Source organism: Canis aureus, chromosome 23 (genome assembly GCF_053574225.1).
Source record: "Canis aureus isolate CA01 chromosome 23, VMU_Caureus_v.1.0, whole genome shotgun sequence".
NCBI classification, from domain to species: Eukaryota; Metazoa; Chordata; class Mammalia; order Carnivora; family Canidae; genus Canis; species Canis aureus.
Window position 1 is genome coordinate 41458176 of NC_135633.1, and position 17909 is coordinate 41476084.

Here is a 17909-nt window from a genome sequence, read left to right on the forward strand (position 1 = left end):
AGTGAGATCACAACCTTTGTTTTTACAAAGTCTTAACCGTGACTACATTTGAGTTTAGGTGAAGTAGGTAGTTAAAATGTTAAACCTAAACTTTTAAAACAGTGTTTCAGGGATCCCTGGGTGGCGCAGCGGTTTGGCGCCTGCCTTTGGCCCAGGGCGCGATCCTGGAGACCCGGGATCGAATCCCACGTCGGGCTCCCTGCATGGAGCCTGCTTCTCCCTCTGCCTATGTCTCTGCCTCTCTCTCTGTCTCTCTCTGTGACTATCATAAATAAAAAATTAAAAAAAATAAAACAGTGTTTCAGATAACCCAATATTTCAAATGTAAGCATTCTGAAACTTTAAGGGAGGGAGTACAAGAGCAGAGAGAAAGGAGCTCATATTTATTACTTACTGTGTAGGTGGGTTAAATGAGTTAAAATGGAAAAGCAAATAACTATTGTAAGGCTCACTGAAGTAGCACTGTTGTAGAGGAGTGATCACAGAATATTCATTGAGTTTAGTATTATAGAAAGATTAAGTTTCCACTGGATCAAGGCAGGCAGGAAATGGTGGTTCGAGAGATCAGCTTGTGTAGAGTTGTGAAACAGCCATGGCATGATTTAGAATTTTAAGTAGTCTGATTTGCTTGAGAGAGAAAGAGAAATTTAATGCTGATAAATCAGAATATATAGCTCTTTTGATTAAACCAAAATTAGTAAATCAGTCTTGTTTGCTAACACTTTAACAATGCAAACTTGGATTCTGTGTTTTCTTAGTTTTTGTAAAAATGTTTCTCACTTCAGACCTTTTAAAGTATTAGAAGTTCAATATTTTAAAGGAATTTTAGAAATACTTCATGTAATTACTTGTCTCTGTAACTCAGAGTTACTTTAGTATATGAGAGTTTATTATCAATAGCAGCAGGAAAATCTAACATACACAATTAAAGATAAAGGCCTTTCTGATTTAGAAACAAACATAATGACACAGAGAACAGAGAAAACATATAGCTTTAGTTCTACAATCTCAGTTCAAGAGTAAACTCAAAAATATACAAATTCTCTGGTCTAGATATTAAAAAGTTCTTCACTATGGGCACAAAATTCTTAATTGATTTGAGCTCAAAATGGGCTCATACACACACACAAAAACTGTTCTTTCTCACCAGGAAGAACTTTTGATAATTGATTAATCCATCTACAGGGATTCTGTCATTTTTCTCTCAGAAGACCTCTTGATAATTATTTATAGAGATTACCAAATGACAAGACCTAAAATCAAATTCTTAATCATTGCTCCCACCAATAGGGAATAATTTACCTGCCATAAGGAAACTAGTAGAAATATAAGACACAAAATCAGTAGGAAAGACATTATAAAGTTAGAAGTCCACAAAAAGACAAATGAAGAAACACTTTTAACTACAGAGGACAAATGACGGTTGCCCAAAGGAGGTGGGTGGGGGGATGGGTGAAATGGGTGAAGGGGTTTAAGAGTCTACTTACCGCAATGAACACTGAGTACTGTATAGAATTGTTGAATCACTATGTTGTACATCCAAAACTAATATAACATTGTATGTTAACTCTACTGGAGTTAAAATTATAAACTTAATAGTTTAAAAAAAAGTTAGAGATAGAGTTAGCAGAGTAAAAATGTCACTGCTGGTGATTTACCTCCGAGCCAAAAGAAGACATACCTAGGTTTTAGGTTACCTGCAACTGGTTCAATGAGGTGAATCTACTGCACATTTCAATGGGACTTCCAAAAAATGATGGAGGATGATTTTTTTTAGAAGTAAAACCATGTTTCTCCTATAAATATAAAATGAACATGTGTCAAAATTTTCATTTAATTCATTAATTAATAAGAGAACCATGAAGGAATTGAAATTGGTTCAAAGGAGAATTCAGTGATGATACCAAAAAATCAGCTCATCAGGAATACTGAAAGTATTTAATAGCAAAAAAACTTGTTTCTTCTACGTTGAAGGAATCAATTGAACATTCACTAGACATTGTATATTTCAGTGGATGTGGTATTTCTACAAGTTAAATTTGATCTCTACAGAGTTGAAATAGTCTTATAAAAGACAGTGGTAGGCAGAGGTGACGGATAAGCTAAGGCCTTTCTCACTTTTCCCTTACAGAGGTATATTCATTCATTTCACAAATATTTATTGAGCATTTACTATAACCCAGTTACCATTCTGGGCACTGGGGATTCAGCAGTGAACAAAACAGGCAAAATCCCTACACCCCCTCCCTGGAGCTTACATTGTAGAGTTCATTTTATTTGGAACATGATGAATTTGAAGTGATAATAGGACAAAGACATAGATATTCTTTTAGAAACTCCTGGAGTCAATGATTCTAAAAACTAGAAAGACATACGAAATAAATATGTGGATTAGCTCGTCTGAGAGTCTGAACAGATAGTCTATGTTTGCTTTCAGGTTTTGATTAAAATAGATTTTTTTCCCTCATTTGTAACATTATTCTTTTCTTCATTTAATGCCATAATATCAATGCTTTGGGGTTTCTTACTAATAGATCTTAGGCTCATATTTTTAGAAACACATGCTAAAAATGTTTCTGCTTTCTTGCTATTTTTATCTCTCAGTAGCAAAATAAATGTCTTAAAATGGAAAAAAATACCCATTAGATTCTTCCCAAAGGCACTTTGAATATTGCACATGACTTGTATATGAAATCAGAAGCACAATATCCTTATAGAGGGGAAAAACGAAAATCTGCACTTAGCAGTATCCAAGTTTTGACAACCTCTTTGTTCTTCCATCTATATGAACAACCACAAACTAGAAACTGCTGGGATTCCTCTCTATCTACTCTCCCACCCTGCTCCATAGATAAAGATTCATTTTGTTTCCTTGTGAAAAAGAGACTCCACATTTTCCCATGTCATTTTGGATTCCTAGAATGTGAATGGGTTTTTTTTTTCCCCCTATTTGCGACTGATTTTATTTCCCCTTGAATTATAATTTGGTTAATTACATTGCATGAATGGATATTTAAAAGGCTGATTTCATTCTGTATGTCAGTAAATTGAACACCAATAAAAAATAAATTAAAAAATAAAAAATAAAAAAAAAATAAAAGGCTGGTTTCAAATCAGAATCAACAGTGATTTTTCTGGGCTAGAAAAGTTTCGTTACATAGTTGTACATTTTAGTCGATGCTTCCCAAATTCCCATTTCCTTTCCAAATTTCCCATGTTTCTCTTTGGCAGCACTCAGCCAGCTATTTAACAATGTACTGATACTATGCTTCAAGAGTCTTGAAGAAAGTCACTGACTCACTGACCAGCAGGAATTAATGTAAATACAAAGACACATTTTTATTTATTTTTTAAGATTTTATTTATTTGTTCATAGACACAGAGAGAGGCAGAGACACAGGCAGAGGGAGAAGCAGGCTCCACACAGGGAGCCCGACGTGGGACTCGATACCAGGTCTCCAGGATCACACCCCAGGCTGCAGGCGGCGCCAAACCGCTGTGCCACCGGGGCTGCCCACAAAGACAAAAAAAGCTTGTTTGTTCTCTAACACATAATTGGCTGCCTTCCTTATTTTTGTAATTAATAGTGTATTTAAAAATTTTAGAATGAATACCTAAGACATTTTGAATAAGAATATTTTGGACTTTTTTTTTTTTTTTGGACTTTTTTTGCTTAATTTACTTAAATTCATTTTGCGAACATATTGGACTTTAAATAACAATGTAGCTATGAGGGAGGAGTAATAAAAATATTGAGATTCAGTTTTTAAAAATCTGGCTTTAAGCTTGCTAAAGTACTTAGTAAAATGCATTAACCGTTTACAAATTGCACACATCAACAATATTAATGACTATTGAATTTAGGCTGGATATATGGGAATTCATTGTCCTGTTATACAGTTCTCTGTAATTTTGAGATTTTTTCATAATACGATGGTGGAACAAAACTGTTTGATGTAATGCATGTGAAGTAATTTATTCCCTTTGAAATTCTAGGAAGGTAAGAATGCACGTTCATAACACTAATAAAATTACGAGGATTTACAATGTCATTGGAACGATCAGAGGATCTGTGGAACCTGGTAAGTCTGAACTTTTTTAAACACTTCATTTTTACTAAGTTTAAGAGTAAGAGAAAACAAACTTCAGTCAGGAATTGATTCTTTTTCCTTGACGGATGTGAAACAGCTACATTTGAAAAAAAAAATAGTACGACTCTAAAAGGAATCTCTATAATGTTGATTTTTATTTTTCCCCCTATGGAAGAATCTCAACCAAAAGGCAGTTTAATTTAAAAACCTAAAATGCAACTCTTTGTAATGTATTCAAAGTTGTGGTTCTTCTGAACGCATTATTTTCCAGATAGGTACGTTATTCTAGGAGGTCATCGAGACTCCTGGGTGTTTGGAGCAATTGACCCGACCAGTGGGGCTGCTGTCTTGCAAGAAATCGTCCAAAGTTTTGGAAAACTGATGAGCAGAGGTGAATAATGCTTCCTCGGTAGCTGATGACAAAAAGGGACTCACTTAATTGTTCTCTATTTTTAGGCACGTTAATGTATGTTAACAATGATTGCAGGCTGGAGACCTAGGAGAACCATCATTTTTGCCAGCTGGGACGCAGAAGAGTTTGGGCTGCTGGGCTCCACAGAATGGGCTGAGGTAAGTATGACCAGAGGCTCTTGTTATTCTCTTAATAACAGGGAAACAAGTACCTGTATCTCAGGATGAGCAGAGATACAGAGATAGATTCCATGACCTAAAATAGGTTTAATTTGGAGAAAGACTCAAGAATTTAAGAAATAGTTTTTTATTTTCACATCAGTTTGGCAAAGCAGAGTAATCTCTTAATTACTGGACTAAATCCAAATTTATTCTTGTCAAAACATTTTGGCTCCTGTTTGTATTTGTTTTGCTAATAAGTGAAATTTGTAAGCTCAAAGAATAATCAGACCCAGCAAGCTTTTCTAAAAGTAGATGGGCCTATGTAAAAATGGATACAGATCCTTGGAGTTGATTTTCAAGTTTTGAAGTTGCTTTGGAGTTCTATCTAAGAAAACCTGTGATCTAGTAAGGTGACTGGATTATAATTTCATATTTGTAGACTCCATATACATTGCAACCATAGGTATATATTACCATTTTAAAAAAGGTAAGTGGTTGATTATTGAGTAGAAGATAATCTTGGAAATGGAATTACTTTAGTAAACTGCCTTTATAATTTCAGATATTTATGGTATGATTGAATTTCAGATATGATTGATTTTTCATTTCACACTGGCTCCTAATGCTTGATCTGTAGGTGTTTCTCCTAGGCCCCCTTCTTTCATCATCTTCCCTAGGCCTCCCACCGAGTAACAAAGTTCTTTAATGTACAATGTTAAGGACACACATTTTTGTAAAGACAGGTGCAATATATAAAAGCACTTACTCTCTCTGAACCATGTATTTATCTTTTATGAGTTGAGATTTTTTTTTGAATTGAGATTTTATAGAATTATTATTTTTTTTGTTTTTTTTTATAGAATTATTTTAAAGATTTTTAAAAAATTTTTATTTATTTATGATAGTCACAGAGAGAGAGAGAGAGAGAGAGGGGCAGAGACACAGGGAGAGGGAGAAGCAGGCTCCATGCAGGCTCCATGCACCAGGAGCCTGACGTGGGATTCGATCCCGGGTCTCCAGGATCGCGCCCTGGGCCAAAGGCAGGCGCTAAACCGCTGCGCCACCCAGGGATCCCTGTAGAATTATTTTAAAGCATGTCATACATTTCTTGTTTAATTTTCAAATACTTTCCTCCTGTCTCATTTCCTCTTACTGCACTTTATTTTTTTAAAAGAATTTATTTATTCATGAGAGACACAGAGAAAGAGAGAGAGGCAGAGACATAGGCAGAGGGAGAAGCAGGCTCCATGTGGAAAGCCCGAGGCAGAACTCAATCCTGGGACCGCGGGATCACGCCCTGAGCCAAAGGCAGACGCTCAACCTCTGAGCCACTCAGATGTCCCTTTCTCACTGCACTTTAAAATAGTAATGTGAATGAAACAAATATGGGGATAAAATCATACAGTTACTTGTCTCCTATCACTTACCGTTATATTCAGTGGATGTTGCAAAGTTTTGTCATGAATATGCATTTGTTATGAATATGCATTTTGGAAGCAGACTATTAATTTTGATAAATTTCCTCTGGAAATGTAAATTCTTGTGAATACATGTAAATATAAATATGTGTCTCTAGTTTTAAGCAGCTCAAGGATAAAAAAATCTAAGCTATAAAGAAATAAATATACTTTGCATTAATCTAAATAAATCTGGGCTAGGGACAATTGTAACAGTTTTCAATTCTTGATCATATTCAGTAGCATACTTTCTTTAAATATAGTTAAGGAATCTTTCTACTAAAAATGTGTTATAGTGGACACTCTGACTCTATATGCATTTATAGCAGGGGCAACTGCCATCTGGCCATTGTGGTCAAGTGAATATAGCCAACGGTCCTCACTTGTGCCATAACCACTCACAGCTTTAATTTTTTTTATTATAATCTTAAAATTTAGGTATTGTTGACAGACAATATTATATTAATTTCAGATGTACAAGTTGTGGATTGACAATTTTATACATTATGCAATGCTCACCACAGTAAACGTAGTTACCATCTATCACCATACAAGATTATAATATTATTGACTATGCTGTACTTTACATCCTCATGAATTATTTACAACTGGAAGTTTGTACTTATTAATCCTGTCACCTGTTTTGCCATCCTCCTACTCCCCTCCCTTCTGACAACCACCACTTCTCTATATTTATGAGCTTTTGTTTGTTCATTTATGTCTTAGATTCTACATAAGTAAAATCCTACAGTATTTTTCTCTGACTTCAATTAGCATAATATCCTCTAGGTCCATGTATGTTGTCACAAACAGCAAATTTCATTCCTTTCTATGCCTGAGTAGGAATCCAGTGTACACTCACACACATACCTCATCTTTATTCATCCATTGATGGATACTTGAATTACTTCTGTATCTTGGCTATTGAAAATAATGTTGTAATATATACAGGGATGAATAGATCTTTTTGAATTAGTGTTTCAGTTTCTTTGGGTAAATACTCAATGGTAGAATTACTGGATCATATGTTAATTCTATTTTTAATTTTTTGAGGAACCTCAACACTTTTCCATAGTGGCTGCACCAATTTACACTCTCACCAACAGTGCAAGAGGGCTCCCCTCTGCCTATGTTGCTGCCTCTCTCTCTCTCTCTCTCATGAATAAAATCTTTAAAAATAGTAATAAATTTAATGTTAATTTTTTTTTTCCTTTTGTTGTTCACCTTGGTTGCTTGGTTTCCCGGTCTTGCAGCTCACTGATCTGTTCTGCTTCCTCTACTGTGCTGTGGATTCCCTCTAGTACTGTCATTTAGTAGTATTTTTGAGTTCTGGTGGGTTCCTTTTCAGATTTTCTCTTTGTTGAAGTTCTTACTAAATTCATCCACTCTTCTCCCAAGTCTGGTGAGCATCATAATGACCATTACTTTGAACTCTTTATAAGGAGTTCAAAGATGGATTATAAACAGATGGATTACCTGTTTCATTTAGTTCTTTTTTTTTTTAATTTTTATTTATTTATGATAGAGAGAGAAGAGAGAGGTGCAGACACACAGGCAGAGGGAGAAGCAGGCTCCATGCACCGGGAGCCCGATGTGGGATTCGATCCCGGGTCTCCAGGATCGCGCCCTGGGCCAAAGACAAGTGCTAAACCGCTGCGCCACCCAGGGATCCTCATTTAGTTCTTTTTCTGGGTCTTGTTCTTTTGTTTGGAACTTCCTCTCTCTCTCCTGATTTTTCTCTTTGTTTCTATGAATTAGGTGGAATGGCCACCTCTCCTAGTCTTGAAGTGGCGATATGTAAAAATGTCCCCTGTGTAAGCTGTGTACTTGGTGGTTTTGGCTAGCTGGCTGGTGCTGGATAGGTGTTAGCTGGGGCACTCTGCATAGAAGCACTCTGTCAGGTCAGTTACAACTGAAGCAAGTGTAATCCAGGCGTAGGCATTCCTGGAGTGCTTGGCACCATGGTCACTCTGGAGGGACAGCTGAAATGGAATAGGCTCAGGCCAGGGGTTTTTGGGCTGCTTTGGTGGGATGGCTGGAGATGGCATGAGACCAGGCTTAGGTAAGATGAGGGTGCTTTGTCACCTGGGTCACCTTGATGGGCAATTGGAGCTGGCATTAGGTTAGGGGCCTGAATACCTCTGATCCTGGAGAGTTCAGCAGTTCTACCACTTGGCAGACATTCTAGAGTTATTAATAAAATGAATTTCCTTCACTTAATAGTCTAGTTTCCCTTTAAACTACAATTTTTGTTTTGTTTTTCAGTGCCCCAGGGTGGATAAGTCTGCACATGGGCCCCTCAGTGATATCCTCCCTGAGGGGTGGTTGTTACCAAGGTTACCGTGTGTCTCCTGTTCCTTTATGTGGTCCTATTCTTTGTTGTGCAGAAGCTGTTCGGTCAGCCCTTAGTTCCTCTTCATATAGGAAGGTATATGTAGGTATAGATTTTGGTGTGTCCAGGAACTGAGTTCAGGCTATTTCTATGCTTCTATCTTGGACTGCCTCCTATGATATAGCATGTTCTTATGAGGTAGCAAGTTAGAAGTAAAAAGGCTCCTTCAGCATATTTTCATCAATGTGGTGGTATTATTTTGTGTGTCTGTTTGTGTATGTGTGTGTTAAAGTGAGAGGGAGGGGAGGAGAGGAGGGAGAGAGATTATTGAAATGTCTTTTCTTCTCTGTGGTTTTCCTATCCTTTTTAAAATTTTTTCTTCATATCTCTTTTAAAAATAGGTAAGTGGGATTCTCACTTTTAAAATTTTACTTCGTTATCCAGCCTCAGTAGATCTCTTAAACTTCAGTGTGTGTAACGATTTCCAGAGATACTTTGTAGAAAATAGATTCCCTGACCTTTCAGAAATTCTTCCTCAGTAGGTCTGCAGGGGGGCCCAGAATCGGGGAGCCTCAGCACTTTATATCCTAATGCCAAGTAATCAAGGAACCACACTTTGAAAATACTTCTGACAATTCCTGCAAACAGTAGCTACCTGGTATTTTCCTTATTTTAATTGCATTAATGTTGTCAATCAGCCAGATATCTGCATTTCCTTAGAAATTATAGTCAAAGACCTAGGCATTAATTTTCTTTTCTTTTTTTTTTTTTTTAACATTTCCACAATTGTAAATATTGTGAATTAAGTAACAACTTTGCTTCAACTGTAGGAGAATGTAAAAACACTCCAGGAGAGAAGCATTGCTTATATCAACTCAGATTCATCTATAGAAGGTAAATTTTCTTTCAGATTATTAAAAAGCATATCATCTTTTAAGTCTGCAAATTGTAACTTGTAAACTTATTTTTCTATGAAATTCCTCCGTGATACCTTCATGTTCCATTTTGCCAGAGAAAATTATGATTCAAATGAATCAATTTATGATTCATAACTAAACTATTGATCTTAATTTCTTTAGTATATTTGCCATTTGCCTATCTTGAATTACTACCTAAAACTCCACTAGTATTAACCATATTTTTCCTGTGGTGATATTAAAGGAATTAGGCTAAAATATTTCAGAATATTTTACAAAATATTCCATGTAGAAATATTTCCTTTATGTATTGGAACAATTTGAGATAAGCACAACTATAGACTTCCCTAGGAACCTGACATGGGACATTTGTGTCTCTAGGCTTTCATTGTATGATGAGGTCTAGGTAAATTTCAGAGCATACTTATAAAGTTACTGAAATGCTCTACTCTCATGTCTTGATACTGTTGAATTAAGTAAGGAATGAATGATATAGTTTACCACATCCTTTGCCAAAGTCCCCGTAAGAGATACTACCTTAAGAATGATGTTATGATTACTATGGGACCTGCTGCCTTAGCAAAGTCTTCCTATACCTGTGTCTGAAATATACCCTGCAGCATCTCTTGCTCCTAAAGAACTATTTCTACTCTGTTCTAATTCCTTGGAAATGATGCCTCCAATTTCAAATCTATTATATCTTGTTTACAATTAACAATAGAATTAGACATTGGAATTTCATTTGGAAGTATTAAAATCACTGTATTTTATTTTTTCAGGCAATTATACTCTCAGAGTTGACTGTACACCCCTTCTTTACCAATTGGTATATAAACTGACAAAAGAGGTACATAGATGTCTTAATGTTTTCTGATGAATGGATAAGTGAATAACACCTGTTTTATTAATTAGTGGTATGATGTGTAAACTGTACCTTAAAAATTCAAAGCTGATCTGTATAAATACCAAGTCAGAACAAAATCTTTAATACACTATTTAAATGTCCTAACTATAAAAATAGTATTACTAGTGTCTTCTAATAGCAGCTGTTAATAATTGTGTGCACTTTTGTCATGCATAGGGTATACAGTTTCATGTGGTAGAGGTATTTTCAGTGAGCTGAAGTGGAAAAAGCCTTGGGTTCAGGGCCCTCTAATGTGAATTCTAGCAGTAACAATGATAAAAAGACAAAGTCACGAAATCCAAATACTTAGTAATCTAGAGAGGATATACACTTCTAAGTGAGGAATTACACTTCAGTAGAATATTGGATACTACAAACAATGGAAAATAGTTATGGGATAGAGAATCTGAAATCCTGGGATAGCTGGGGAAGCATCAGAAGAGGTTTACAGAATTAGTGCTTGGGCTGTAAAATGGAAGTATGTGAAAGTAAGAGAGAAGGCATTCTCAGCATGGAACACAGTACCTAAAACAGATGTGGAGATCTGAAAGAGACTATAAGCATAAGGTGTTGGTGGAAAGATGGTAAGAAATGGAGCCTGACAAGTAGGACAAATTCAGAAATCTGGTGATGGAGAACTTAAAAAATCTTTAACAAGATTATACATTTCATATTTGTTCATTAGAAAGATCACTCTGTACCAGCGTACTGAATAGATTAAGCTGTAGCGACTCTAACAGCAAAATGGAGATAATTCTACTTAATCATTCAGGAATTTTGTAAATATTACTGATAAAAAATACTCTGAATTTTGTACTCTAAAAATTACATAATCCTTCAACATCTGTGAACTTCATTTAAATTGTTCATTATAGATTTTAATTACAAAAATATTTCTTTGAAGTAGGTATCACATTACAATGTGAAGTAGGCTGAAGGGACACCATTCTGGTTAGTGCTAGACTGAGATGGTGATTCCAGAAAATGAAAGGATTTTTCAAGGATTCAATCTAATAAGCAGGATGTGTGAGTTGGAGCAGGTTCTCAGCTATTGCAAGTTGTCAGGAACAGAGTAGGATAGAACCCAGTGATTTGGCTGGAAATGAACAAAACATCTCCAAAGCTGCAACATGCTGGTGGGCAAGGGGATGACTAGAGTGTCAGGACTGTTTCCAAGCTGAGGGCCTCCTATGCAGTGATGAGGCAACAACCAACTTTGTAGAAGGCCAAAGAAAATATCAGAGGAATTGATGTTTATGTTCAGATGGGGACTACTATCCCCACTTCTGCAGTGTGAGAAAACTAGGGTTTTCTGTTTTGTTTTGCTTTTTAAAAGACTTTATTTATTCATGAGAGAGAGAGAGAGAGAGAGAGAGAGAGAGAGAGAGAGAGAGAGAGGCAGAGATGTAGGCCACGGTCCTGCTCCCTGCAGGACCCTGGGATCATGACCTGAGCCAAGGCAGATGCTCAACCACTGAGTTACCCAGTGCCTCAGAAAACTAGGGTTTAAAGAAGGGAAGCAGTACACCAAAGGTTATAATGCTTTCAGAGCTGCATAAGTACAGTATGCCTTTTTTTTTGTTTCCTTTTTTTTTTTTTTTTTTTTTTTTTTTTTTTTTTTTTTTTTGAACAAAGCAGATCTATAACCAAATTTCAGGCTGTATGTGTGATAATACGAATCTAAAATAGATGTTAGCTTTTGTAGTCTACAGTTTTTCCACCACGTGGCCCTGCTTTTCTTAGAGTGGAAAAAGAAAAGTATGTTTATGGGCATACTTTTAATGAGGGTACAGAGGTTCATGTATTCATAGAAGCTCTTAAAATTTCTAAATAGGAATATGACATTATGCAAGCTTTTAAAATGCATCAAATTCCAACTCTGTTTAAATATAATTTGACTTTCTAAAATAGCAGTTCTTCCTTCACCCACCTGCCTTACCAAACCAGGACTTACGTTGCCAATTTCAAGCTCAGCTTCTTCACCCATGTATGTTACCCTGAGGCCTCTTCTTACAGGTCTTCTTGAACAAAAGCAATTTACTAAAGTAAATCATCTACCCAAAGTTTGACTTGCTACTAAAAGAAATCTAAGCTGCCAGAAATCAAAGTGATGACATTTGTTAAAAATCTGAAACTCTCGTAAAGTTTACCAAAAGAAGCAGGAAATTTTACCCCAAGTACATGGCAAAATTACATTAGGCAGGCAACAAAATTGAACGAGAATTTGGTTGGATTTTTTTCCTTGTCATTTGCTTTTGTTTTTCTATTAAGAACATGACACACATCCATATAATTAGAAATTGATCACATATGGCTTCATTTTTGGCATAAGTTTAGTTGCTTCTGCCTCTAATTCACAATGTTTTTCTTTCCAGATCTCTAGCCCAGATGATGGTTTTGAGAGTAAATCTCTTTATGAAAGCTGGTTGGAAAAGGATCCTTCATCTGAAAATATAAATTTTCCTAGGTAAATTACTTGGTATGCTTTCTACCATAGGACAAATTATGAACTCTTTGCCCCTTGTTTCTCCAGACATGCAATTCTCAGATGTGTCAACAGTCAGAGTAGAGGAAAGATAATCCCACAGAATCCCTCTTTGTAGCCTTTGATTTGCTAATCAGACAGAACAGCCAAGTCTTAGAATCTATAATAGATTCCAGTTTTGCAGATTTTGTCAAAATTACGTCACATTAACAGGTATTATTTTGCATTTTTGCATTAAATTTCAGATATTAGATGTATTAACTCCAAATGATGATAATGATGTCAAAAAGTGGATTATCTTCTTCTAAACCTAAGGGGCATTATATAAACCAAATTGTGCTTTTACGTGTAATCAATTTATTTTAAAAAATATTTAAGGGGAGGTTGGAGAAAGGGGGAGGGAGAAGCAGACTTCTTGCTGAGGGGAGATCTGACCTGAGATCATGACCTGAGCCGAAGGCAGATCCTTAACCGACTGAGCCACCCAGGCACTCCTACCTGTAATCAATTTAGAATACTATTAGTTTTTTACTTCTTATTCATACAACAGCAGTTTTCTTGAATTTTTTTTTCTCCTGCAATACTATCTCTAAAAACTAGCAGATGATGGTAGGAGTTTATAACTTTATTCCATATTCCAAATAAGTCTTGTGAAGGTTTGTGTTTCCACTATAAAAATTTCACATGCTTATTAAAAAAAAAAAAATACTGGAGTAGAAGAAAAACTTTTAAAAAACATCCAAGGTCAGGGGCACCTGAGCGGCTCAGCTGGTTAAGCATGTGCCTTTGGCTCAGGTCATGGTCCTGGGATCAAGCCACTTTAGCTCTCTGCTCAACAGGGGGTCTGCTTCTCCCTCTCCTTCTGCCCCTCCCTGACAATTGTGTTCCCTCTGTCTTTCAAATAAGTAAGTAAAGCCTTAAAAAAAAAAAAAAAATCCAGGGTCTAAATCTCAAACACATAATAGTTTAGAAGTATATAGTTCTGTTCCTAATGCATATGTAGTTTTATATTCTGCTTTACTATTAAGAATTTTCATTACATATGTATATAAAAATGTGTAGTCGTTTCTTTAGTAAATGTAAAGAACTATATTGCTTTTTTTTAAATAATAAATTTACTTTTTATTGGTGTTCAATTTGCCAACATACAGAATAACACCCAGTGCTCATCCCGTCAAGTGCCCCCCTCATTGCTCGTCACCCAGTCACCCCCACCCCCCACCCTCCTCCCCTTCCAGCACCCCTAGTTCGTTTCCCAGAGTTAGGAGTCTTCATGTTCTGTCTCCTTTTCTGATATTTCCTACCCATTTCTTCTCCCTTCCCTTCTATTCCTATATTGTAATTGAATTTCTAAATAGGGCACATTTAGATTCCTCATGATGTTAAATATATTTATTTTCTTTTAAATATATTTTATCATGGCAGTTTTCTTAATATTGTTCTTGGAGGGTAGTGACCAAATCTTACTTTTCTCTCTAAATAAATGCCATAAAATGCTGGAAATATTCGACTATAGTCACTAGGTTGCTGTCTTTGGCAGTGTTCAACTCTGGTTGCACTCAATGCAGAATTACAGGTTTATCACACCAGTTTCTAGGACATGATAGTAAAGTATCCTGGAGTGCTGTACCTTCTACTAATTCTTGTAAATGTGCTATGCAGTTCTTTGCTTGGATTCATTGTTGCATTTATTTAAGTTCCTAATTTTTTTATGTATTTATTTCTCCCATCTGTGTATATATTTATATCCTACATCTAGAATCAACAAACTTGGATCTGGAAGTGATTTTGAAGCTTATTTTCAGAGACTTGGAATTGCTTCAGGCAGAGCCCGTTACACTAAGAATAGGGTAAGCCGTTTTATTATTTTGGATACAAAGCACTTTATCCAACTTTTTGTTAGGAATTTTAAACAGTTTAGTTTTGGGCACCAGGTCACATGGCCCAGAAGAATTCCAGGGATAAAGGCTGACTTCATGTCCCTTTGTAGATGGACTAGGAATTAATTTGGGTTATTCTATGAATTTTCCCTGTAGGATTATTCAGTGAAGTGATGGTAGCTGACAGAGTAATGCCAGGGACTTGGCTGGTTATCAGAACCAAGTAAGTAGTTTGTAGCCTTTTTCTGTACAGGCTTTTGTTGGAAAATCTCATCCTTCTCACCTTTTCCTGAGGAAAATGTGCAGGTGAAAAACCTATTTTCGTTACAGGGGATGCCAGGCCAAGAGTCTTTACTGTCCATGGCCCCTCTTCACATTCCCATCCTGCCTGTCATCTGAGTCCAGGGCTCTTGAGGAGCAGGGAATAAAACAAGTTCCTCCTAATTTTTAAGTTGATTCTCATTTCTGTTCTGCACTACTTTGTACCATTGTTATTCAGACACATTGATGATATACTGGTCGTAGGATATGCCAACATATACCATGGCTGCTATGTTATAAATTATGTGATAAACCAAACTGAAGATTACATCAGTAAACTCAGAATTGTCAGATTTTAGTAATTTTCAAATCATAATCGCAAAACCCCAATATCTTGCTTGACTATAATACATACCCCTTGCAAATTTGACTATCCAGAATATGACGGACAGAAACGAAAGCCAAAACAGCTCCAAAGTAACCCAAAACAAGTGCATTAATCTGTATAATACTCATTAAACTCTTTTACATTCTGTCATCAATCTGAACAAAGTTATCTAGTTTCTAAGACCTTGTGGATTAAAAGAGTATTAAGAGACTGAAACGGGATTCCTTTTAGTGATACTAAAAGCAAAAAAAAAAAAAATGTTAATCTTAGAGCAAAGTAACAGACAAAAACTAAATTTAGGAAAGGCAGCCCTAAAAAGTCAAAAAATATTTATATAAAATACCCCTTTGTAATGATTTATAATGGTAGCCCATAATTATGTAATAAAGGGTAAATGGCATTTGGTTATACTGTTGGGAAAGGCAGAGAAAGTGCTTAGATACTGAATTCCTCAACTGTACAGATCTTAGCCACCCAGAACCTTTCATATCCAATTGATAATTTTAAACTGTGTTAATATGCAATTTGAGGATGTACTCCTTAATTTCAGTTATCAGAAATAAAGACAACTTTCAGGGAGTATTTTGAATGATTACATGAATTATAAAGCAGTTAAATTTTAAGCTGGTGATAGTGTTATAGTTAGATTTCAACTTTTTTTTTTTTTTTTTTTTTTTTTGCTTCATCGTGGTAAAACTCAGGGTGCCACTTAGTATTATCTTTTTCTGCACTTATGATTACATCAATCCTTTGAGTATTTGATGTTTGTCTATATTTAATACCTGCCATTTTTCTCCCCTCTCAGAAAACAGAAAAGTACAGCAGCTACCCGGTATACCATACGATTTATGAGACGTTTGAATTAGTAGAGAATTTTTATGACCCTACATTTAAAAAACAGCTCTCTGTGGCTCAGTTACGAGCAGCACTGGTTTATGAGCTCGCAGACTCTAAAATCATTCCTTTCAATATTGAAGATTATGCAAAAGCTTTGAAAAACTATGCAACAAGTATCTACAATTTATCTAAGAAACATGACCAGCAATTAAGAGACCATGGAGTATCATTTGGTAAGAATGGCTGGGTATTTTATAATCTTCAAGTTAGAGCTTTAAGATACGGTCTCCTCTTGTCATCACTGTATATACTCATCCTAGAATATAACCCGGTGTTTTGCTAAGTTAGTGCTACAAACATTGGGTTGGTAAAGATTTTCCCTTTATTGCTGCCTTTAAAAATATTTTTACTGTTAATATGCTAAAAATACAATACTACACAAAGATGGGAAAACAAAACCAATTGCACTATGTAATTATCATTATTGTATATATTTTCCTACATGATTATTTTCTACATGGCTTCAAGCATTCTTTCATTTTATAATTACTGTTTTATACTATCTGCCTCCTACAAAGCAGGGATGTAGTGTAGTGATGTGTAGTGCTGTAGCACTGAGTCTGGAAAGTTACCCAGTTCAAATCTTGGCTCTAACTAGTATTTAATCACCGTGTGATGTTGGGAAAGGTACCTGATCCCTTTCTTTCTTATCAGTTTTCTTACCAGTGAAAATATAACCTGTTTCCAAGACTCCTGTGGGTGATGCAGTTGGTTAATATATAGAAACAATGGTGCCAGCACTTACGCTCATGAATGTTACCCACTAGTAGGGCTTTATTGTAACCATTTTTTTAAAATCTGGAAATACATTCTTAGTATATACCAAAATTATCAAATATGTATTGTCTACCATCTACAAGTTATGATGTGTTATTTCTTGGGAGGATATAAGGATGTGTAAAATAAGTTATTGTCCTCAAAAAGTACAGAATCTCATGTGAGGGAGATGACCAAATGCCAGGACAAGTTGTTCTAGTCATATACAGAGAATACTATAGGAACACAAAGAAGAAGTACAGAGTAATCAGTAATGGCTTTTGAATATTACCACATCCAAATTAGTCATCTTCAAAGTTATGATGAGCAACAGGTACTAAGATCTAGATAAAATGATGCAAAGAAAATTTAGGAAATTGTGTTTATTTCAATTGGAGAATCTTTGTAATGCTGGGGCAAGTGAAGAGAAATTAAATGGGAGAAATAAGGAGAGCCCACAGCACTAGGGACATTCATAGTTCTATGGCTATCCAGCATTGAATTCCTTCCTAGATGCCCTGATTTTCTTTTGGTTAATTACTTCTTATCAATTGAAGTCAGCATCCAACTGAGAAAGCACACAAAGTGGAGGGACTGTTTACACAGGTTAATTAACCTAGTCTCTCTTGATACCTAACTCCTCCTCCCCCATATTGTCAAACTCTCCATCTCATTGGTGATACTCCATCTGCATTAACCACTCTTATAATTTTCTATCTTATAAACATTTCTTCTACCTAATGTGTCATACTTCATTCCCAATCAAAATTCTTCATTTAGTGCCAGGCAAAAACAGTACCTGAGAAAATGTTTTAATAAAGGGGTGATGGATGGGATGGATATATAATCCATCCAGACACTTCCTGTTTCTAGTTTTCTTCCTTCTACCATTCCAGTGCACGGTCTTCCTACTACTCTACTGAAAATGCTTATGCTGAAGTTATCATTCATCTGTGTGAATACCAGGA

The 17909-nt window shown here is 35.8% G+C and overlaps 1 protein-coding gene across 10 annotated transcripts in view; it reads left to right on the forward strand.

The window, feature by feature from the left end:
- NAALAD2 (N-acetylated alpha-linked acidic dipeptidase 2) overlaps positions 1–17909 on the forward strand; it is a 63170-nt gene that overhangs the window by 32451 nt on the left and 12810 nt on the right. For all 10 annotated transcript variants that reach the window (XM_077867391.1, XM_077867390.1, XM_077867392.1 and 7 more), the window contains 8 exons: positions 3997–4082; positions 4363–4482; positions 4579–4661; positions 9284–9347; positions 10150–10217; positions 12650–12741; positions 14519–14609; positions 16094–16358. In XM_077867391.1, coding sequence (XP_077723517.1) covers positions 3997–4082; positions 4363–4482; positions 4579–4661; positions 9284–9347; positions 10150–10217; positions 12650–12741; positions 14519–14609; positions 16094–16358 — 869 coding nt within the window. The remainder of the gene's footprint in view (positions 1–3996; positions 4083–4362; positions 4483–4578; positions 4662–9283; positions 9348–10149; positions 10218–12649; positions 12742–14518; positions 14610–16093; positions 16359–17909) is intronic.